The sequence below is a fragment of the Rutilus rutilus genome (genome assembly GCF_951802725.1).
Source record: "Rutilus rutilus genome assembly, chromosome: 17".
In the NCBI taxonomy this organism is placed as follows: Eukaryota; Metazoa; Chordata; class Actinopteri; order Cypriniformes; family Leuciscidae; genus Rutilus; species Rutilus rutilus.
In genome coordinates, this window is record NC_140230.1 from 3,236,839 (window position 1) to 3,261,028 (window position 24,190).

Here is a 24,190-nt window from a genome sequence, read left to right on the forward strand (position 1 = left end):
CCAACCCTGGAGAGAAGGAAGCAGGGTAAGGCGATGTAAATGGTGACCTTCTAAATATGCATCCAGATATCAGCGAGCGAACGCCTCCCTGCTCTCGCGAGTCATCGAGAGGGAGGGAATGGAATAGCAGACAGCGAGGAAACTAGGCCACTTGTTTCAACAGTTGAGTCACCTTGGCAATACTGACTTTGAGCCTCTGGGGTGTGAATTTGCCCGTGTTTCGGAGTGTGACAGAATGGTTTGTATGCTGTCATATCTATATTTCTCACAAGAAGGACCTTTTCACATCATTTCTGGTAACAGTTATATTATGATTATATATTGCTCTGTTTCGTCATACAGACTGTAATTGCATCAACATTAGTACAGAGATACTTTCATTAAAAATGAAAATTTTAAATCATGAAATCAAAATGGCCTCTATTCACTTTCTTAATACACATCCCGAGTCTTACTGTGAATGGTTTCATCTGTGCGCATTATTAGGAAACAAAACACAACAAAAAGTTTGTAATCTTTGTTGTATTTCAGGAAAGGAATAATCTTGGTAACACTTTACAATAAGGTTCATTAGTTAACATTAGTTAATGTATTACAGTTACGAACATGAACTAACAATGCATTTGTTACAGTATTTAATCATCTTTATTAATTAGTGATGTCCGAGACCGGACTCGAGACCGATATCTGCTTTCTCGGACTCGTCTCGGACTTGTTCCTTCAAAGACTCGGTCTTGACTCGGTCTCGGCATAGGCAGTCTCGTCCCCATCACTAGTCCACTAGAATACATACCACTAGAAAATTTGTCCATATTAAGACGTTAAGACTGCTCCTCTAAACAATTCCCAATCTAGCTTAGTCTGTAGGCCTAACTGTTGATTATTAACTGGGGTGATATTAAATCATGGATATGAAAACTGACATGTTTTTATGGTCTTGGTCTCGACTCCTAAAGACTCGGTCTCGACTCGGACTCGACCCTTCAAAGACTCGATCTTGACTCGGACTCGGCATAGGCGGTCTCGTCCCCATCACTATTATTAATGTTAGTTAATAAAAACACAGCTGTTCATTGTTTGTTCATGTTAGTTCACAGTGCATTAACTAATGTTTGCAAATACAACCTTTGATTTTAATAATGTATTAGTAAATGCTGAAATTAATAAGATTAATAAATGCTGAAGAAGTTTTTTAACATATTTTTCAATGTTAACTAATGCACCTTATTGTAAAGTGTTACCATAATCTTTTATAAATGACTGCAAACTCGTGAATGTGCTCAAAGAATTGCAGAAGCAGCTAAAATGCTCTGTACTGTTGCTTTAGCGCATGTGTTTTATCTCACATGTGAGTTTGTTAACTCTATGATTATTTGTTAAAAGATTGCTATCTCGATTCAAACACCCACCAGATCTTATTCCTAAATGACAACGGTTCAACTCTGTCTATTAAACCATTGACAAAATCAGACCAGAACTTCCGGATGAGCGTTTGCGCTGCTGCTGACCAGAGAGAGCAGTTGTCATGTTTAGGTATTAAACAGCTTCACAAACAGTCTTTTCAAACACACAGTTTCATATTTCTGTCTTACAATAATTCAGATTATCACAGAAGTACTGGTATAAAATATTATAGTTCACCGATGTCTACAATAGTGATCAGAATAGAGCAAATCACCTTTTGTAAGCAACTTGGTGCTTCAAATAACAATTACATCGATTGCAAGTGACTGTTAGCAATGTGTATTTGTCCTTGAATCATTAAATTCAAGAGATTTGTTCAAAAACACTGATTCATCCAGTAATGAAACAAGTGAAGTCTTTATGAGTGAGTCATTGAATCATTCACTCAACCGTTTAAAAAAAAATATTTTTAATTAATTAAATTAAATAGACTGCAACAAATAATATTTTGTCAGAACCGCTAGTAATTTAGTTGTCTGTTCAGAGTCGTGGGGGAATCATGATCTCTATCTGAAACAGAAAAATCATGATTCTCATTTTATCCAGAACCGTGCAGCTCTAGTTAACACTATCGGTTAGGTTTAGTGTAGAGTTTAGTGTAGATGCGACGTTATTTTCAAACGCCTTTAAAGCCACTCACTGGACATTTCATTTCCTGCTGCAATATGTTTTTTTTTAAAGTGCAGTGAAACATGCAAGAAGCAAACTAATATAATTTTGCACTTTTCATGAGTTCATTTGTGATGTCTAGTCAAGTTCAAGTTCAAGAGATCCTGTTTCATTTGAAAATATGTCACGTTAGGGCATGGTTTCATGTCGAATATCAAAGAATAGCATTGACTAGACTGTCAATTCTATGTTGTTTGTTTCCAAACACGTCTTCAGTTCATTTTGTCTGTCTGTCCCCTAGAGGGCTGATCTTGCCGTGGCTCCTCTCACAATCACCTATATGCGGGAGAAAGCTATCGACTTCTCCAAACCTTTCCTGAACACCGGCATCAGTATCCTGTACCGTAGACCCAACAGCACCAACTCCGGCTTCTTCTCGTTCCTGGACCCCATGACCCCTGATATCTGGATCTACATTCTGTTGGCCTACCTGGGAGTCAGCTGTGTCCTCTTCGTCATCGCCAGGTGAGCGATAACACACTGTGACTATTAACCTTCATGGCACCTTGAGAAATTTGCTTTGAATTCACTCAGTAAAGCATCAAAGGGCAAGCAGTTATGCATTATTAGTGGTGTTTGCTAAGGCTAAGAGACCAAACCTTACCTAGGGATTAGAATATCAAAGAGGTTTTCTGGTGGGATTTCTGTGGACATAAAAAAAAAACTGCTTGACAACTGCCTAGCAACTGTACTTAAGTGCTACATGCAAATGGCAAATATTCAGAAGAGTGTAACACCTGCATAACACCATCATCAGAAAATACAATAATAACCACATTTTCAAATAGCCCATATTCCATTGTGTCATCTTGCAAAAAAATAATACAAAATAAAAACTGCTTAGATACATTTATTTGAATCTGACAAAAGCTGTAGAATCAATTGTTTCCAGATGACTCTTGATTTGATATGGTTTAAGGACTTTCATACTTCTTTATGTGTAGCTTGTCCAAATGCTTTTAAGGACCACCATAGTGAAATGTTGACTTTACTTGTAAATATTCATACATTTGGCATTTTGCCGATTTACATTTAATTTAAGGTATTTAATCAATGTATGCATTCCCTGAGAATCAAACCCATGAACTTGGCATTGTTAGTTGCATGCTTTATTGTTAGAGCTACAGGAATACTGTATGTCCAAGAGTTATATGTGTGTTATAACGACACCAAAGGCCATATAGCGTCTGTTTACTGACATACCCGAAAGCCCATTGCTTTTAATGAGTAACATTGCTGTCATTTTATTTATTTATTTTTATCATCATGAAGTTTCTTAAAATATTCTGATATTTTTAGGTAAGAAAGATTATATTTTTATTTACAGTGTAGATATCTTTGAAGACAGAAGCTTTAAACCTACCAACTTTTTTTTACATTATTAAACATGTAACAGGCAGATGAAAGTACAGTCACAATTATTTTCTTCACAAAATGACAAAAAAGCTCTATAGAAGTATTCATGCTGAATAGTAAGACCTGTCAAAGCCATACGATAGCTTTGTGTGAGACAGAGTGAAACTGAGAATGCGGTTAGTCTTAATTTTGATATTCCCCAACAGACATTCTGCTAACTACAAGCAACTTTGCAACTACATGTCAACTAACTCTCATTACAGTACGGGTAGACTGATAGGTTAGGGTTCGGGTTGCTAGAATAAGTTGAAATGAACTTGCAAAGTTACTTATAGTCAGTAGAATGTCTGTTGAGGAGCATCAAAATAAAGAGTTGGCAGATATTAAGCAGACAGTCTACTAATACTCTAATGAGAGTTAGTTGACATTAGTTGCAATGTTACACACAGTTAATAGAATTTCTAAATGTTCCCCTCTGAACTTGAGCATGTCTCAATCGTTCATGAGACGCACGAAAGCCAATGGCAGGCGGCGATTTTTTAATTGAATTTGAGCGTCATGGTAGATTTGGACATTGAACACATTTTAGGTTTGTAACAAAGAAATAATTGGCCTCTGAAGACTTGCAATGTTGCAGTTTGGAATACATATATAGAGCTTATTGTGATTGTGCTTTTCTCTGCCTGTTAATGTCAAATTATGTCAGTATACATTCAAACTTTAAAAATCATACACCAACATATCATGTCTGGTGAAGTCCCTTGCCCGTTCACGTCAGTCTGTTTACAGCAAAGGTTTCTCACTGAAAGCAGTAGGTAGGAGACGTTCGGTGTCTGTATTGCGAGAGTGAGGACGGGTTGCCATAAAAGCTGCCACAGATCAAACTGCTATTAAAAGTTCATATCACACAATTTGCAGTCCAGTCAATCATATAAAGACTGCTTTCAAAACAGGTTTTTAACACCCCGCTTGAGGGTCCTTTGAGAGGCGATGCCATTATTTGTAGGAGCACCCGAAGTGTTTAGCGGCTCTCACTGAAGGGCCTTTCAGACTGACCATTAATGAAGAGTTCAGACACTAGAGACGTTTCAGAAGTCAGACTTACTGTACATCTCGGAGATCCTCAGCCGTCTGGTGAAACTGCTCCATGCCTCAGACTAAAAGGCTTCAGGTCTCGTGAAAAACACACCAGGTTTCAGCTCTCAGGTCTCGTACAATTAGGCATCAGGCGAAACGGCTTCAGGCGTAAAGGCATCCGACAAAACTGCAACATACAGTATTTATTATATTGCCATAATTAGATGCAACTTAAACTTTTGCCAATTGGCACAGGCAGCACATGAAACTGTGCAGTGTATTACTAGGGGATACATGGATTTTTGAAGGTGCAAGAGTACCTTTTTGTGATAATAATGTGTTATGTCTGATGCCTTTATGTCTTACTTGTTTCGTCCAATGCTTTATTGTATGAGACCTGAGATCTGAAACCTGACATTGTTTTTCATGAGACCTGGAGCATTTTAGTCTGAGGTGCTGTTTTAACAAATTACTGGAGTTGGAGGATGTCCTAATGTGAAGACCATACAGACTGAAATCTTTAGCTTAAGAAATGTGCTTGTTCCACATAGAAGATGGAAACTACTGTATGTACAGGATATACTTATTATCAAGGGTATTTTAAATGATTCATTTATATTTTGTTACTTGCTTATTTCTTCTATTTAAAAGTGAAATGTGTATGTTCTGTGACACAAGCATATCCAAACTGAATTAAATAAATAAATAAAGTAAAATGTCAAACATCCAAAACACTCCCAGTCTGCCATTGGTTGAATAAACAGATGGCCCAGCCCTAAACTCACGCCATTGGTCGAGCCAGTTGCTATATCAGCTGGTCGGGATGTTAAAACAAACAGAGAAATGTTTTCAAGCATATTTTTTGCACTTTTCAGGGAAATCATCCAGAGAAAGGCATATTTATTGATGTCTCTGTACAATAAGATTATGAGATAGTTTTAAAACAATTACATAACATATCATCTTTAACATGAGACAGTGAAAAAGTAATACACAGTGATGTATTACCAGACATGCAGACTTTTCCTATTCTTTTTTTTTCCCCTGGTAATGAGTGAAAACATGCACACAGACCAGTGTAATCCTGCAACGATGCTTGAGCTCTGCTAACAAGTCCCTTGACAATACCTGCGTCTCTCATCTTCTGAAGCATCTGCTTCCAGACTGTCGATGTTAAAGGACAGGTGTTAAAAGGGAAATTACACACATCTGCAGTTGCTGGGAGTGTCCAGAGTTAATTATGTTATAGTTTAACAAGCTGTTGAGAAGAGCTGAGACACTGCACTCTTGTCACAGAAAGTGAGATACTTGCCATGATTTGAACAAAATGCCCTGAAGTGGCCAATCTGTGATACATTTCCCTGGGGTTATAAACGCCTCTGGAACGATTGTAAAGTCTAGTTTAAAGTAAAGTGCTACTCTAATACTAAGAGTTCATGGTTAGGAATCAAAAGCCATTAATACAGTCTGCTTAAAGGACACCGTGCACTTTATTAGCAGATCTCACAATATGAAACATTAATGACTAAATTACAGAAATATACCAGTAAGTGGTGTTTGCTCATGCAAATCTGGCTCTTTCTCCAGTAATTTTCAAAATGTCACAAAGTTTCAAAGTTTGGGAAATAATTTTTATTACAAATCAATTTGGTGTCATTTGTGGTCCAGAACTACAGTTTTAAAGTCCCCCTGTAGTCAATAATTGTATTCCTTAAAACTCATCTTTGATCACCAAAATGACATATTTAAATGTTTTTCCTTGAAAAACAATCTTCATGCCTTAAAATAGCTTGAGTGCAACTCGACACCCTCGCCTCATTTAGTATACGCGGTTCTATAAATATGCAAATGAGCCCCGCCTCCACTCACTCACTCAGCTCAGAGATCCACTGGTTGACGATCACACGTTGATCTGATTGGTTACAAGGTAGTTTGTGACGTCAGAAACACCAGCGATTTCAAAGCGTGTTTTTGAGACTGTCTTTGGTTCACTGCAGTTTTAAGGAGGAAATACTCAGCAATGCTGTCGACTTATGAACTTACACATGCTTTGTCTTAAAGCACATTAAAAAACACCACATAGACTTATAAACAACATAATTATAAACACACTGGTTTGTAGCGAAAATTATTTGACCATTTAAGATTTTACAGTAAAATGTCTTAAAGTCTCCCTGTAGTCAATAATTGTATCCCTTAAAACTAATCTTTGATCACCAAAATTACATATTGAAGAAAAAACAAAGAGACTGCCTTTGGTTCACTGCAGTTTTAAGGAGAAAATACTCAGCAATGGTGTAATTAAAGCATATTAAAAACACCACATAGACACTCTCTGGTTCTCGCTTCAGGTTCAGCCCGTACGAGTGGTACGACGCCCATCCGTGTAACCCAGGCTCCGATGTGGTGGAGAACAACTTCACGCTCCTCAACAGCTTCTGGTTTGGCGTGGGCTCCCTCATGCAGCAAGGTACGCTTCTTCTTCTGCAAACTCAACACACTTTCCAAACAAGCCAAACAACCTGACAACAGAGTGATGTGACTGTCTTCAACCCTTTACCTGTCAAAACCACAGAGTTCAGACTCTTCTGACAAGAGGAGGGAGCATTCGTCTTGCTTGTCAGTGAGGCGGGGATGAGGGGTGTCAAACATCTGTCACACACACTGGCAGGTTAGAGGGATAACAGCAGCGTTTGTTTGCTGACACTCAGAGACCTTCAGGATTGTGAGTTTGAGGTTGGGATGACAGTCGACAGAAGACTGTTTCAATGGTAGCACAGGCACAGTGGGACGTCTCTGTGGTTCGTCTGGTTCTTGTTTATTGCATGTCTCAATACAGCGTTTCAGTCGTTCACCATGGCTGACGTGCAGCTTCAGAGGGACACGAGCATGGGAATCATAGGGAAATTAATATAGGCTTTTTTTTTGGAGATGCCAATGACTTTGCCTTGAATGTAGATGAGTGTAGGCAGTTACTGTCAGGGGCAGAGTAAGAAAAGAGATGTTAAATCAGACAACATCCACTTTTCATAGTGGACCGGTAATCTACTACAGCGAACTCGAACAAAAATGAGCCTAATGATAGTACTGAAGACAGTAACACTTCTCTGATTATTTTATGTTGGTCATGCGCAGGAGTGTGTTTCCCGAAAGCATCATTAGCCCACTATGGTCGCAAGTTCTGTCGTTATCAGCAGTTCAACGAGTCGGTGTTTCCAGAAACCATCGATCTGATGAACATTCGCAAACAGCATCGTAGAGTTGTGTTTAAAACGACAGATCTCGACCTGTGGTTATAGAGGACAAATGTCATTTACATCTTTTAGTTTGTCAAGAGATTTAAAGCGTCATTTTTGAAGAGTGCGCATGTGCGAACATGCTCTAGTGCGTAAGAACGAGCCTTTGACTGAATCTGGAAATAAAGCAAAATATCTGAGAAAAGTGAGAAATAGTCCTCAGATGCCATGTCCGTAATTTATAGAAAAACATCTAGCGTTAATTCAGTCTCAAACAGATTCATTAAAAGTAGTTATTACTCCACCATCTGCGTGACATCATTAACCGACGTGATTGAACGACCAATTTGCAACAATACGGTTTGGGGAAACAGTCGTGACTAGCTAGTTGATTTCTTCAACGATGCGTTGTACTATGGTAGTGAAGCAGCGAGTTACGGCGTTGTACGAGAAACACACCCCAGATCAGCAAATCAGTGAAGTACTGCTTCTGCAGATTCAGTGAGTGAATCTTTAGACTGATTCAAACCTTGATTGAATCTGATTCATTAATAGAATCAACAGAGTCTCAAGAATCATTCATATTTGTTCGCAATTTTAAGATTTGTTGTTGCTTGCAACCAGCAGAAAATCTTCCAGGAGTTGGGGCTTCATGTAGTTCAACAGTGTCTATGCTTGGAGACCATAAAAGAAGATGAATAAACATATTTTTAATTACAATCACAGACTTACAGTCTTTCTGTACTTGAATAAGAGAGAGTAAATAACCAGGATACTTAATACTGGGGAACTAAATAGATATTTTGACAATTTTTAAGCCATTGGGTCACATACAGTATTGGCCAAAAGCGATGTCTGACCTAGGAAAATTGACATCTTCACCCTTTATTTAAATATGAATAAACTTTTGTTAAAGATTGTGTAAGCATAGTGTGTAGTTGTGCTTGGAGTCAATTGTTTTATTTTTGATAATAATCCAATCAAATTGTGTGGCATAATTTGTGTCCAAGCTGTCATACAAAGAAATTATGAATGCATACAAAAACAAGAGAGAACCAAACATTAATTACTGATTATGTTGTTTTTTCCTGTCAGCTTTTTTTTTTCTATGCTTTTTTTTTTTTTTTTTGCATAGTAAAACAAAACCTGTAACTGAGATTTGCCTTCTTTTTTTGCCAAATATTGTTGTCAGATAAATACCTAAACCAAGTTTACTATTTTGTTCTTTCCTCATATTTGAAATATTTTAAAAATATAAAATGTTCCTCATATTTTGATAGTTAAATCATACTTGTAGGGTCATTGATAACAAATATGCCCTCGTGACATCACTTTTGGACACTAATGAAGATGAAAATAACTGTACATATTTACTATCAAGGGTATTTAAGATATTTATCTTCTCATGTTTCTCTTTCTTATTTGTTCTATTTATGTGTTATATATTTATTTGACACAAGCATAATCAAACCTATGTATGGTCTTTAATTGCATTACTTTGAGTTTTCCTGTCTCATCACGTTCAGTTAAGACTGAAACTCAGTCAAAGTATTTCAGTTCGCTGTTGGATATACATGGAGACGGCAAACTTACAAGAATCGCTAATGAAACCAAAATCATGTGGATTCAGTATTTTAGTCTTTTAATGGAACCACTTTTGAATAAGAAGTGCTAATCTGAGATTTGATCTCAACACAACACCAAGGGGAATGACACTCTCTCTCTCTCAAATATTATCTCCCTTAATGCCATTTTAAATATTGTGTTTTGCACTGTGCTGAGCGCCACCTCACAGAATTAGATGGAGGAAGCTATTAAAGACACGCAGGGGTTGAAGCTGTTTCCACACCCCTCACAGGCACACATTAGCAAATGATACCCTCAAAACCAAACGGCATAATAAAACATGCCAGGGAGTAATGAAATGTTTTACCTCATGTAAGGAGGCAAATAGAAAAGACTCTTCCTGTGCCCACGGCGATTCTTTACTCTCGGGGAGTGCAAATCTGCTGCACTTTTCGTTACGCATGAAATCTCCACTGATAAGATATGCATGCGATACCTGTCGGTTTGAAACACACACACTTCATGTATTGGTTGTCTGGAGCCAATAGAAGTTCTCTCTTGACTCTCAAAGTCATGTGACGTACCGTGTGTGTTTGTTTACTCACTAGGGTTGCATGAATGATTGATGATTTACACTTTAGCAGCAATTTAGAGTCTAAAAACTGTTAAAGCATCAACTAGTATTAATGGTGTTAAAAAGAAGTTCAGTTTTATTGCATCCAGCTATCCAGCACAGCTAGTGAAAAACAAGATCACACTTTAGTTTAGGGTCTAATTCTCACTATTATATAACTATTATCTATGACTTTTGCCTCAATAAACTCCTAATTACTGCTTATTAATAGTCAGTAAGGTAGTTGTTAAGTTTAGGTATTGTAAAGGGATGTAGAATATGGTCATGACGAATAAGGCATTAATATGTGCTTTATAAGTACTAATAAAAACAGCTACTATCCTAGTAAAATGCATGCTAATATGCAACTAGTTAATAGTGAGAGTTGGACCCTAAACTAATGTGTTACGAAAAACCAAATATACCAAAATGTACTTGAAATACATGTATTGTATGCAAAGTATACTGCAAATACATTTCCATATATATGTAGCCAACTTAATATAAATGACCTGTAATTGTACTGTTGGTATCAGGAACGTGCACAGGAATTTTGAGGGGCAGTTGCTTTTAAAAAGTCTTTTAAAGTGTCACTGACGTCATACACATCGTACGACCAGAGATACTGCTTTACGGCAATCCTTCAGTCACTTTGGTGCTTTCGCGCTCTGCACTTTCTTTTCTCTCGAGGCATCGACAACACAGCAGACACAGGTAAACACACGTGCTAGATGAGTTTTTGTTTTGTTTGTTTCTGGTCCCGCTTCGGATGCCACGATGCCATCAAGCGGTATCTCTGGCCGTAATCAGTCCTTCACTGACCAATCAGCGTTCATTAGCAGAATGCTAGCGTGTTATGGGCAACAACAACTCAACCTGTAAGAAATCGAAAGGACATAAGTACTCGTTCATTCAACTTTTGACCTATCCCATACACAAAAGAAATATATTTTCTGGATATGTTTTGGAATATATGCACATATTTGAAATTGGCCCAATAAATATATTTCATACTTATATTTCATATATTTTTGTTATATTTCAGAATATATTTCAATGTATTTTTTTCTGTACGGGTCCCCAAAAGTGTCAAAAATATTATGTGGCATATATTCCAAATACATTGAAATATATTCTGAAATATAAATATAAGTATGAAATATATTTATTGGGCCAATTTCAAATATTTGCATATATTCCAAAACATATCCAGAAAATATATTTCAAATATAATTCTTTTGTGTATGGGATAACCCATGTTGAACTTGCAAAACCTACAATCAAATCTGAGATTTCTCAACGGCAATCGGGTGAAAGAGACACATGTAGCCGTCTAGCTCCATAGACTCCCATTCATTTTGCACTCATGGGCGATCGCCCCCAGTGGAACTCTGGTGGAACTACAACCAAAATTCGGGCTGTGCTCGTATTCTGATGGTACGTATGGTAACTGGGCAACTACGCATGATTTGTAGTATGATTGCGTAAAGGGAACAGGAATTCTGGTAGGGAACAGAATCGACTGCTACACCAGTCGCGTGCAGCGCTGCAGCCACGTAAACAGAGTTTGCCCTTCCCCGACTGACTTTCACTTTCGGTGGCCGAATGGAAGTGAATGAGGCTTTGCGATTTTTTTTATATATATTTTTTTTTAATCTAGGCCTACGTGAAATTCTGCATCCATTGTACGATTTATTTAAAAAAATTCCCTCGGAAGGGCAACGTGAGTCGAGAAGGGCATATGGGCAGTTGCCCGGGCAACCTGAGCAAACCCCCGTGCACAAGTTTACTTTAAGTACACTTTAAATATCTTACACTTACAGAGTGATATTATACAGAGATCATACTATCCTTACTAGTAGTGATGTTAAAACACATATAGGCTTCATATTAAGAAATGTGCAATAAAGAAGCAGTCCAAATATAGATTAATTATAATATTTATATCAGTCTCAAGCGTTAAGTTAGTAAATATGTTAATGGATCTGTAGTATGCTTAGTATGAAATAAATGTATTTTAAATCAATTTCTCTACAACATAACATAAAACACATTTATTTTTTACGAATTCAGTATTTAATATTTCACATGTAAGAAACACAGTGCTGATTCTTCCCATCTTTCTTAATATTTATCCTATTTTTTCTTTTCTTTTCATAAAACTGTGTCTTCTAGACAGCAATGAGATTAAATGAAAAGAAAATAGAGACTTACTAATTAAACTCAAGACATCTGAAACTATCCTAAGGTGGTTTTGTTATCTATGTGGTCTGTCAGTGGTCTATTTATTCTTTTTTTTTAGGAAAACAGTTGAGACAAAGTCGCTTCATAATGAAATGCAAATTAACATCAATAAAATAATCATCTGGGAAGGATAAAAGGAAACCCAGTATTATTGTATCTAGAATAAGACAGCAGAAACAACTGATAAAAAATGAGAACAAATAAAACCAGACACTAAACAATTGGCATGCATACAAAATAAATGTTTCCACATGTCAGAAAATGCCAGACAGTGTTTGTCTTAATTCTCTTCTTCGTTGTCATTTCCGTCTAACATCAGCTCCTGTCGACGGGAAGCTCCTTCACGCTAGCGCACAGCGGCTCAGCTCAACTGAGGAAAGCACAAAGGCATTTTTCATGTCTCAACAAAAACGGATGTTTCATTGTGCAAAATGCAGATTATTACATGAAAAATGGTCTGTTTTTGCAAGTCCCAAACCCTGCGGAAAGCGTTGGGCTAGTTACGGATGACCAGCTGAACAAGCTTTAAGCGGCCAGCCTTCTTTCTTTCTCTGTTTCTGTTTACCACTGACTGGCTGCACAAATGTTCATTTGGAGACTGCTGTGCTTTATCAGTTTGCTCAGTTCTCCTAATCGTGCACATATCTTTATTTCTTCTCCATGCTGGTGTTTAAAACATTATTGCTTTAGTGAAGAGTGGGAGTATCAGGCTGAATACTGAACACAGCCTCTGGCGCTGAGCCGCTCGGTGACTTTCCTCTTCTCCGGGAGAAGGTGGGAATGTTAAGTGCAGGTAATTATTCTCATCGGGAACTGCTTTGAGTTCGACCGGCCCGATGTGTTTCAGTGCTTGCGAAGGAAATAGCAGGACAGGGAAAAGCAGGTCATCATAATTAATATGACTCTGAAGCAAACCCGTGGAGAATAGCCCACAGACCAACGCAGTTTAGCAACTTTGCCTTCGCTACTTTTACACAGCGATAAGCAGATGTTGAGCTTCAGCGTAATGCTGGGGAATCTGTCAGCTGGTTGTTTGCCGTGACATCAGCATTTCTTTAATAGCGTGCACGCTGAAACATGATAAAGGAACATCTGAAAAAGCAAGGCCACAAAGCCAAGACCCACTAGAGCCGATTTGATTCTGTGTGTTGAAGCAAAATGATTTTATTTAAATAATAATAAAAAAAATAAAAAAAGCTTGTCAACTAAATTTGTATTTTAGCCAAAACAGAGCTTAGTGAAGGTGAACTGTGTGTGTGTGTGTGTGTGTGTGTACTTGTACAACTATCTTTATGAGGACCGGTTTGAGTTTTAGATCATCAGAGTAAAGTGAGGACATTTTGTCCACTCCTCAGAAACATAGATGTAAGATAATGTGTGTGTGTCTGTGTGTGGGTGTGTGTGTGTGTGTGTGTGTGTGCACATGTGTGCGTGTGTGCGTGCATACGTGTGATTGTGTGTGTGTGTTTGCAGTTTTCCAGCTTCTAATTGCACTGTTCACTGGCTCCCGTCCTGAAGGAACTCTCTGTTTGTCCATCATTTCTGTGTTTGTTTGGTTTGAGTCTCTGTGTATTTGAGATGAGCTGCAGAATGCACTGATAGTTTAGAGGGATAAAGGTTTGTCCAAGAAAAGAAAAGAAAATATAGTATATTGTAGTACCATTCTGAACAGTATTTTTCTAAATCTTTTATCATTGTATAGAGATTTTTTTAATAGAAAAATAGAATTACTCAGTACTGGTCCACATTTTGGGGTTGATAAGATTATTTTTTTTTCTTTTAAAGGGCCTCTATTATGGATTTTTGAAAATGACCTTTCATGTAGTGTGTAACACGGCTCTAAGTGAATGAAAACATCCTGCAGAGTCTTAAATCTGTTCAAAAGTAAGAATCGACTCTGAGTCAATGAAATGAATAGTTTTCCAAACGAGTCATAAGCTGTTTCGTTGTGATGTCAAGACGAAACATTAGCATATTGCTTGGCTTGGGACTGGCAAAAGTGACCCAAAAGAGACACTCTGGCGGAGTTACTTATTTATTTATTTTAAGTTTGGTTTGGTTTGGTAAAGGAATGAGGACATTTCATTCTACCAAACTAACTTACCCGCAAGTGCTGAAAAATACTCACAGGTCAGTTTATTAGACGAATGAAACTTGTGAGGTAACGCAGCGCTGTTTCACTTGCTCTACACTATCACACTAAACTGCATTTGAGTGTGTTGAAAGTGGTGTCATTGGAAGCATGACTTACAGCAAGCTGCAGAGAGTGACACACACAGCGAATAAGAACCAGATCTTTGAGGCCATACTCTTCCTTCAGCACTTTATGGACCCCATTGTTAATCCACCGTCATAACAGAGGCATTGCCGGTCCCTATCTCCAGGAGTTTCTCTTTTTTAAGACCACACTTCTCAAGGAAAGCCACAACAGCACAGGCTATAGATCTGGCATCTCCTCCCTCCACTTCAACAAGCCCCGGAAATGTTGAGACAATTGTCTGCTTGGTGTCACTAAAGTACCTTATCACCACCCCCAGGTATTTAGAGACACTTACATCCATGGACTCATCGAGGAGGAGGCTGAAACGCTGGTCACCCACATCTGCGACCAACTTTTTCAGAAAGTATGGTGCTAGAACACCATTAATCATGTCTGTGCACTTTGTCCTGTGCATTTTGAAATGGGTAGCAGCAGTGGAGTCTAAGAAAGCAGCTCTACATGCTTCTCCAATGTGATCACACGCCAGCATGCCATGCCATGGTGGCCTCAGCATCTTTAGCAGAGTACATTTTTTACAGCATAAATGGCTTTTTGGGTGGAACTATCATAAGGCTTTGCCTTTTGAGTGTGTTTTTGAATTGTCTTGTGTTTTTTTACATCGCTAAGTTTGGCGAGGAAATCAGCCTTACAATACAGACAGAATGCCGGTGTATTATCTCCAATAAACAGCTTTAACCAGCCTTTGAATTCAGGGTTTGATTCCCACTCCTTTCTGTATTTTTGAGTTTAGACTGAGTCATGATGAGCTAGCCAGCTAGTTTAGCTTATGTCACAGAGAGGCACACACACAGTGCACGAGAATAAGTGACTGAGGCTGTGTGAGTCAACAAAAATGCAGCGATTTATTTTTTGTGCAGTGATTTAATTATTTTAGACAAAGAACATTTTACATTTTACATCCCGTGCTGAATGTAAGCCAGGGCGGTATCAGCCAGCGGCGGCTTCAGTCTGGACGCGGAGGGGTGAACATCTCATGCGCGAGGTCTGGACCCCTGTGAGTGCTTTGGGACCGGGGGTCGGGCCCACGGCAGCACCCGCTGCTTGTTGAGAAGAGTAAGAACGATATATGCTTTCACGTCAGAGAGTCTCCAAAAGTTCCAATAACACCAGAAAAAGTCGTTAGATTTGTCACTAGTTGCTTTTTTGAAAATGTGTCGCTAGAGGGGTCTGAATACTCGCTAAATATAGCGACAAAAGCGCTAAGTTGGCAACACTCCACGCGACACGCGTGCCAAAACGCAGTAAACCAGTCACAACAGACTGAGCTGTCTGGCCAATCAGAGCAGAGTAGCTTGCAGAAAGGAGGGGTTTAGAGAGATTGATTCATCTGACGAGTCGTTTGAGAATCACTGAAAATGTGATGATGTGCAAATGTATATTATGAGAAAATGAGACAGTTTTTTGACCTTTGATGCATGTAAACCTGTTGTAGGAGACTCCAAAACAGCATTAGGAAACTTTGAAATAGCATATTAGGGGCACTTTAAATTAGTCTCTTATGCTCACCAAAACTGTAAAAACAGATTCATATTGTGAAATATTACTACAATGTAAAATAACTGTTTTCTATGTGAATATATAGTAAAGTGTAATTTATTCCTCTGATCAGAGCTGAATCTTCAGCATCATTACTCCAGTCTTCAGTTTCACATGATCCTTCAGAAATCATTCTAATATGATGATTTGAAACAGTTATGCTGCTTTAAATTCTGATAAATTCTGGAAACCATTTTTTTTGCAACAGCAAAATCCTTTACTTTAACTTTTGATCAATTTAGTGCATCATTGCAAGGTATTCATTTCTCAAAAAAAAAAAAGAAAAAAAAGCCTTTATCACCTCATTAAGTGAGAGACTACATGGAATGTACAGTGTGTAAAGGACCTTTGACACATTTGATCCACATTCCCTATTTTTATAAACATATATTAGCATAAAATGTAACCAAAAAACTTGATGTATTTTTATGTAATCAGTTGATGATGCATTCAATTTGTGTTCAGGTTCAGAACTGATGCCTAAAGCTCTCTCGACTCGAATCATCGGAGGAATCTGGTGGTTCTTCACCCTCATCATCATCTCCTCCTACACAGCAAACCTGGCAGCGTTCCTCACCGTGGAGAGGATGGACTCGCCTGTAGACTCAGCCGATGATCTGGCCAAACAGACCAAAATAGAGTTCGGCGTCCTCAAAGATGGAGCCACCATGTCCTTCTTCAAGGTACAACCCTCTGAAACGATCATGTGGACGTTTACCAATGACAAGACATGCTGTTTATTCCATGAAGCTTTTTGTTGAGAACCACTGCTGAATGTTAACAGAAGATGTGTTTGAAAGACAGCTTCAGCTAACTTTTCAAAAAAAGGAAGAACTTTTCTATTCTTGAGCGAGAGAGAGAGAGAGAGAGAGAGAAAGAGAGAGAGAAAATCAATACAATTTCACAAAAGCATTTTTTAAGCTTTTCCAGTTAGATCTTAATTCCCACTGTAAAAGCAAATTCTCCTGTGCTGTCACTTCTCATGTTTGAAGTGTTCCTTCATAATGATTTTTTATTTATTATTATTCCAAAAGTTTAAACTTTTGCCTGCAGGGTTTTACTTTTTCACAGCTTTGAGTTTTGGCTCTCAGATGCTGCAGTGCCGAGCATAGAAGAATATATAAAAATATATCAGGTTTCTCAGTGACACAAAATCAAGCCGTCTTTAAACCAGTGATTGCATATTCATACATTCTATCAAAATATAGGCTGCTTTCATGGTTTCTGATGATGTCGTAATATTTTCGATTTCTTTAAATATCCGTGTTCCAAAACATACATTAGCATTTTTTGTTTTGATTTATGTTTGAGTTCAAAATTGCCATCTTAAATTTCTATCAATACTATTTTTACACTTCCAAAGCCTTGCTTTGACATTTAGTGTACAAAGTTCCTTTGATTATGTGTCCTTTTTGTCTCCTGGAGTTTATGATTTCAGCATTAGAATGTAGATTACAAAAACAGGTGTTTGCAATTAAAATAGCAAGCTGTCGCTGCCTGAACACCTTCAGTTCTGCTTGTTTTCTAAAACTTCAGCTGTGGTATTATTTCAGCGAGCAGACCTGGAACGACAAATGTTAATTTAACATTTTATCAAGAGTAATCAAAGAGCGCTCACACTTGTTCATTTTCTTGGGTCACTTTAAATGTTTCATGGAATTGAGCCAACAATTATCCATGATTAGCTACGGTTTCTTACGTGACCTCCTTTAAAAAACCATGAAATGCCATTTAAACCGAGTGCTAATCGTGATGTTAAAGTTTCATTATCTTGAGACCGCAAACTACACACACACACACACACACACACTCACACACACACACACACACACACACACACACACACACACACACACACACAATTGGTTCTACTTCTAAATCCACTAGTATGTTTCATGAGCTCACTATGTAGAAAACCCAACCACGGCTCATTTGAAATGCATGGCTTTGCCTACATTTCTGCCAAACTGCAAAGCGTCTCGGTTACGTATGGCGACCCTCGTTCCCTGAAGGAGGGCACAGAGGCGTATGTTGTGTCCGACGAATAGGAATCTCGCTAGAGAGGCCAATCTACTTAGAGTGAAACTTAACAAGCCAATGCAGATTGGCGTGCAATCATTTGCATCAGCTGTTCAGCCACACAGCGCGGGTATGAGCAGCTGGTGCGATTGCACTTCAGTTTTTTGCTGAGGAGCCGAGCCGATTAGCTGGCTGCCCCGGCGGGTCGTAGCAGATGTGGCGACGGGACGTACGTCTCCGTTCCCTCCTTCAGGGAACGAGGGTTACCATACGTAACCGAGACTTTACCTGTCAGTCGGTCACTCTCCACGTACGTAGTGGCCGACAAATAGGAATCCCTACCAAAGCGCCACAGCTGCTGACCACATCCAGCGCCCTGTGTGAGCCTCTTGCCCCTTCTTGCCTGGAAGGATGATAGGAGAGGGCTTACACAGAGTGTATCTGTCACTGTTGTTCCGTGATAACCCATACAGTGAAATTATTAGATAACAGTGGGAAAGCGTGCCCATTCTGTTAGAAAGGAGAACGCTGTGGAACCCACATTCTTCCCCGAAGGAGTTATGTGGAGATATACATATGGACTAACCCGAAGGTTGTACTGCATATGAATACTGGGTGACTTAGCCCAAGGGAAAGACACGGGCTTCCGTTTAGGAGCAGCCGTGGAAGAAATACACATATGGGACCCAGCCAAGACCCGGTTCTCAAGGATTCAACGGATAAAGTACTGGCACCAGACGATCCGAGGCGTCCGGGCCGAGGGTGTTGGAGGACTCAACAGGTTTTTCACTCTGGAGCAATAATGGTGCACAGTAGAGCGCAGCAAGCCGACAGAGCCGGGCCTCTCAGTGCTTCTATCCGTTTAGGGTGAGAACACAGGAGGAGACCGGCTCTACACGTAGACTATAATATCTAGCGAACGTGTTAGGTGTCGCCCAGCCCGCAGCTCTACAGGTATCTGTTAGCGAGGAGCCACGTGCCAGTGCCCAGGAGGATGCAACACCTCTCGTGGAGTGAGCATGCAACCTGAGCGGGCAGGGCACGTCTTGTGCTTGGTAAGCCAAGGCGATGGCATCCACAATCCAGTGGACCATCCTCTGCTTGGAGACAGCATTTCCCTTCTGCTGGCCTTCATAACAGACAAAGAGCTGGTCTAAGGTCCTGAGATTGGAATCTTGGGCACATAGCCAGGCCGGGGTCTCAGTACAACATGGTTGTCACCCGGCCCAGACTCTAGGCACGATTCGCCGACCGAAAATGCCTGCAGGTCCCCTAACCTCTTGATAGAGGCCAGTGCAACCAGCAGCAAAGTGTTCGTGGAGAGAAGCTTTAAGTCTGCTGACTGCAAAGGCTCAAAGGGAGCATCCTGGAGTGCTCGAAGCACCAGGGAAAGGTCCCAAGAGGGTATGGAGGGGGGTCGAGGAGGGTTTAACCGTCTTGCCCCCCTAATCCTACTGTTTTGCCATCTATATGGTTGTGATAAGCTGAAATAGCGGCAGCATGTACTTTGAGGGTGGAGGGAGACAGCCTTCGCTCCAACCCTTGCTGCAAGAAGGAAAGCATGGACCCTATCGAACATCTTCGAGGGTCCTCTTGACGAGAAGAACACCACTCGACAAATAGGTTCCACTTCAAGGCTTACGCCCATGCTGAAGTGATGGTGTTAAGTATCTCTGGGGGTAAGTCACCTAGAACCTCCGCCACAGGGTGCCACGTCTCTGAGTCAGAAGGTCCTTCCTAAGAAGGTCCTTCCACAGAGGAAAGGGCCAGGGAGGGACTGTTACGAGGAGCATGAGTTCTGGGAACCAAGTCCGGGTGGGCCAATAGGGAGCCACTAGAAGGACCTGCTCCTTGTCCTCCCTGATTTTGCACAGGGTCTGGGCAAGCAGGCTCACTGGGGGAAACGCATATTTGCGGAGGCCCCGGGGCCAGCTGTGTGAGAGTGCGTTTGTGCCGAGTATTCCCTCGGTCAGGGAGTAAAACAGCTGGCAGTGGGAGGTCTCTGAGGAGGCAAACAGGTCTACCTGAGCCTCCCCAAACTCTCTCCAGATCAGCTGAACCACCTGGGGGTGGAGTCACCATTCTCCTGGGAGCACAGCTCGTGATAGCTAGTGGGCCACACGGTTGAGCACACCAGGGACATACATGGCGCAAAACGACCTCAGATGCTTCTGACTCCAGAGGAGGAGATGGCAGGCAAGTTGCGACATGCGACGGGAGCGTAGACCACCTTGTCGGTTGATGTACGCAACGGTCGCTGTGTTGTCCGTATAGACCAGCACGTCCCTGCCCTGTAGCAGCCTTTTTAAGAGGCTCAGAGAGAGACATACTACTAGCAACTCGAGGCAGTTGATGTGCCAATGCAGTTGGGGGCCCATCCACACTCCTGACACTGCATGTCCGTTGTATGTGGCACCTCAGCCGGTGGCAGAGGCATCTGTGAACACCACAGCATGCCTGGACACCTGTTCCAAGGGCACTTCTGCCCACTGCTTTTCTTGGGCACAGTGAAGTAGGGACTGTAGTACCCTGACCTCATATTGGCTGGAGGGACCGGCTCTATCGCGTCGTCACCTGCACCACTGCCTGAAGTAACCCTTTGTCGAGGATTAGATTGCGGGAACGAGAGCCCTTTGCAGGAACGAGAGCCTCGACTGTAGCTTCAAGATAGTCATCTTCCCACAATGGCTACATGACTCATCCACGAACGCTGCATCAGTATGTTCAATGCCCAGACACACGACGCAGCGTTCATGACCATCCCACAATCCCAGGTATCGACTGCATCCAGAAACACACAGGTAGAGTGACATCTTTAAAAAGACACTCTCTACCCGTGCAAGCTCTTTCAGGAGACTGCTTTCCTTGTTGCTGAAGCACGCAGGGGAACGGTCGCAGCGAACACAGACAGGGAAGTGAGCAGCCTGTCGTGCGCTGTCTCTCTCTCGCGGCGATCATACCAGCCTTAAGATCGCCCTTTCAGCGCTCTTGGCACACTGTACCAGCTGTAAGAACAGATTTTTGTTTTGCTCAGTTTACAAACAACACAAACACAAAAAGACAGAATGAGAGAGAGAGAAAGAAGTCGACCCCACTGCCACGCTGTATGGCCCACAACAGACATGAGAGATCCTCCTGGAGAGCTTGCTCGTTTAATATAAACAGCTTCACTGAAGTGAACAGCATAGAAACGCTCGGCTCCGAAGCAAAAAGCTGAAGTGCAATAGCACCTGTTGCTAATTATATACCCGCGCTGCGTGGCTGAACAGCTGATGCAAATGATTGTACGTCAATGTGCATTGGCTCGTTTAGTTTCACTCTAGCGAGATTCCTATTCGTCGGTCACGACTAACATCAAGAGTGACCAACTGATAGGGAACTATACCTATACACACATTCCATGGGAGGTTTAAGCTGAAATGAACACTACTGTTCTGTTTCACAAAAATTATGAATACAGGGGCAAATTATCAATAATGAAAGGCTGTTTTTTTTTTTTTTTTTTACACTTTACTATGTGTTGACCTCAAAACACTTTTACCATAGTCCATGATTTGTAAACTAATACATTTTGACATTTGTATCACATAATCAGCTTCATATATTTGCCTTTTCTAATGTAGTAAACTGGCTCAATCGCTCATCTAATCTCACCATCACCATGATTTTTGGAATGACTTCTCTTGAAAGGAAGAAGTTTTAGTCACATAACATCGGTTAATGGAAACGCCGCCATTTCGCAATAGTTTTTTATCGAAAATATCGCAAAAGTTTAGCGCAAATCTGTAATGGAAACGTGGCTATTTATAACTCCTCTAGTGTACCTGCACCATGAAAAGTGCAGTGAAATGTACCTGGACCAACATATTTTTAGAAATGTAGGCAGAGTCACATATTTCCAATGAGCCTCTTTTGCAACCTCGAATCCCACAATGCAACGTGCTCGACTTGACCAGTGTAAAGAAATGAACCAAACAGTTTTCCAACACATTTTCTAGACTTAATATTTAACCAATCACCAAAATGTAAATGTTTACACAAACTTACTAAATAATGCAAAATAACCATGCAGCATAATGTTGTTTGGAAAACTTATTTTTGCATACTGCTTCACATATTATTTTCTAAAATATTATTGACAGTTTCTAATGAAAAGGATCCAGCAGGTAGTAGGCTAGCTTTCATGTACAGTAAAACGAGCACAGCTGTGGTGAAAGCAGGATAATAACTGCCATAATCCAGTGTACACAGTGACTGTTTAATCTAGGAAGTGTCAGCTGTATCACTCCAGTCGCTTATTCATTCTTGTGCAGTCCAACGTTGAAGCCAATTCCCAGCCACTTTCAATTATATTGAGAGACACCAGGGAAAATAGCGTTTGAAGGGGGAGGAACAATAACAGGTGCTCAAGGTTAAGAGAAGAGCGTCAACACCAGCACACCGTAGTGTGAAGCTGGAGAGTGTCACTGTAATGGAGACGAGACTCAGGACGAGGAAAATCTCCTGCTGTCAACTGGACCTACAACAGTTTCTGTTCTACTATATGTGGTTGCAGCAAAACACATAGTCACATGGCAATTGTGTAAATTTGTCATTTCATACAAAAGAAGCGTGTTGCATAGGGATGTTGAATAAAAACATTTCGGTTATTCTTATGAAATGATATAGTATGCAATTGTATACGTTTTGTATTCAAATTAGCATGCAGATTCAGTTTTGCAAGCGTTGGTTATTTTGCACAAAATAAGCACAGGGCTGATTGTTTCTGCTTGATCAGCAAGCATTTTTATCCAAAGCAACACATGTATTAAAAGTTCAGTCCCCCTGGAGTATACTGAGGTTAAATGTCTTAATCAAGGGCATGAAGGTGGAAGCTCATGAATCTCTCGTTGTGTAGCGTCATCCTTTCAGATATTAGCCTGGATCTTAAACTGCTGTCACACCACACTATATTCATCAACATCAACTCCAAAAACATACTTATACATAACATTTTCAGCAGTTTACAGTAAACAAATAGCAAATTGTATTCTATTAACTAGCAAATTATCAATAACAAAATACTTTTTTTTTTTTGCACAATATTAGAATATTAATAAAACAATTAAAAGGTAACTGTGAATTGTGTGATATAAAGTCAGAATTGCATCATATAACCTCGCATTTGTGTTATAAAGTCCGAATTGAAAGAAAAAAAGTCAGAATTGTGCATTATACAAAACAGATTTGATTCAAAGCAGCTTCACAGTGACAAATCAGTGCAAACTTCATCAAACAATTATGAGACAAATTAAATGTTTGCGTTAAAGCAGTTCAATAGTGTAATTATTCAGCTCAAATCAGTTCAGTGTTGATTCAGTTGAGTTAATAACTGTGTAAAAGCTGATCCAATTATGAAATGTTCAATTCAGCTATAAGCATCACTACTGAAGACACTAGTGTTGTGTGAATATACAGTATATTGTACGGACCAGCAAACCAGAGTGATTTCCAAAAATGCAAACACGTGCTACTTTAGATTACTGAAAAAATTATGCTTCTCTCTTTCAGAAATCCAAAGTGTCTACATTTGAGAAGATGTGGGCTTTCATGAGTAGCAGACAGAGCACATCGTTCGTCAAGTCCATTGAAGACGGGATTCAGAGAGTGTTAAAGTCCGACTACGCTCTGCTTATGGAGTCGGCCACCATTGAGTACGTGACCCGCAGAAACTGCAACCTCACGCAGGTCGGCGGCATCATCGACAGTAAAGGTTACGGCATCGGCACCCCGAAAGGTAAAGCCACCGGTACTACACGAACTGTTTAACCGTTGCTACACAAACTGAAAGCGGATGAGCCACAAGATAAGCGGTTGTATGCTAATGTATGCTGACCTTTGACCGTACATTCTCCTCTCTAGCCCACACGATTAGGAATATATCTTTTGGTGGAAGAATTACTTTGTGTAGTTTGATTTATATTTAAGGAGAAATATACCTATAGACATATTTTGGGGACAAATTTGAACCCAGAAGTGAGCTAAATCTGACAAAACCTCTAAGGGATATCCTTCTGTTTCTGAACCTAATGAAATTTTATTTCAGGATTGAACTTCATTCAAGTTTGTTATAAATGACTGGATTGTTTT

At 40.0% G+C, this 24,190-nt stretch overlaps 1 protein-coding gene across 1 annotated transcript in view; it reads left to right on the plus strand.

Moving 5' to 3' along the window:
* grik3 (glutamate ionotropic receptor kainate type subunit 3) overlaps positions 1–24,190 on the plus strand; it is a 155,960-nt gene that overhangs the window by 126,438 nt on the left and 5,332 nt on the right. The window contains exons 11-14 of the mRNA XM_084386085.1: positions 2,375–2,598; positions 6,918–7,036; positions 16,508–16,725; positions 23,612–23,837. Coding sequence (XP_084242211.1) covers positions 2,375–2,598; positions 6,918–7,036; positions 16,508–16,725; positions 23,612–23,837 — 787 coding nt within the window. The remainder of the gene's footprint in view (positions 1–2,374; positions 2,599–6,917; positions 7,037–16,507; positions 16,726–23,611; positions 23,838–24,190) is intronic.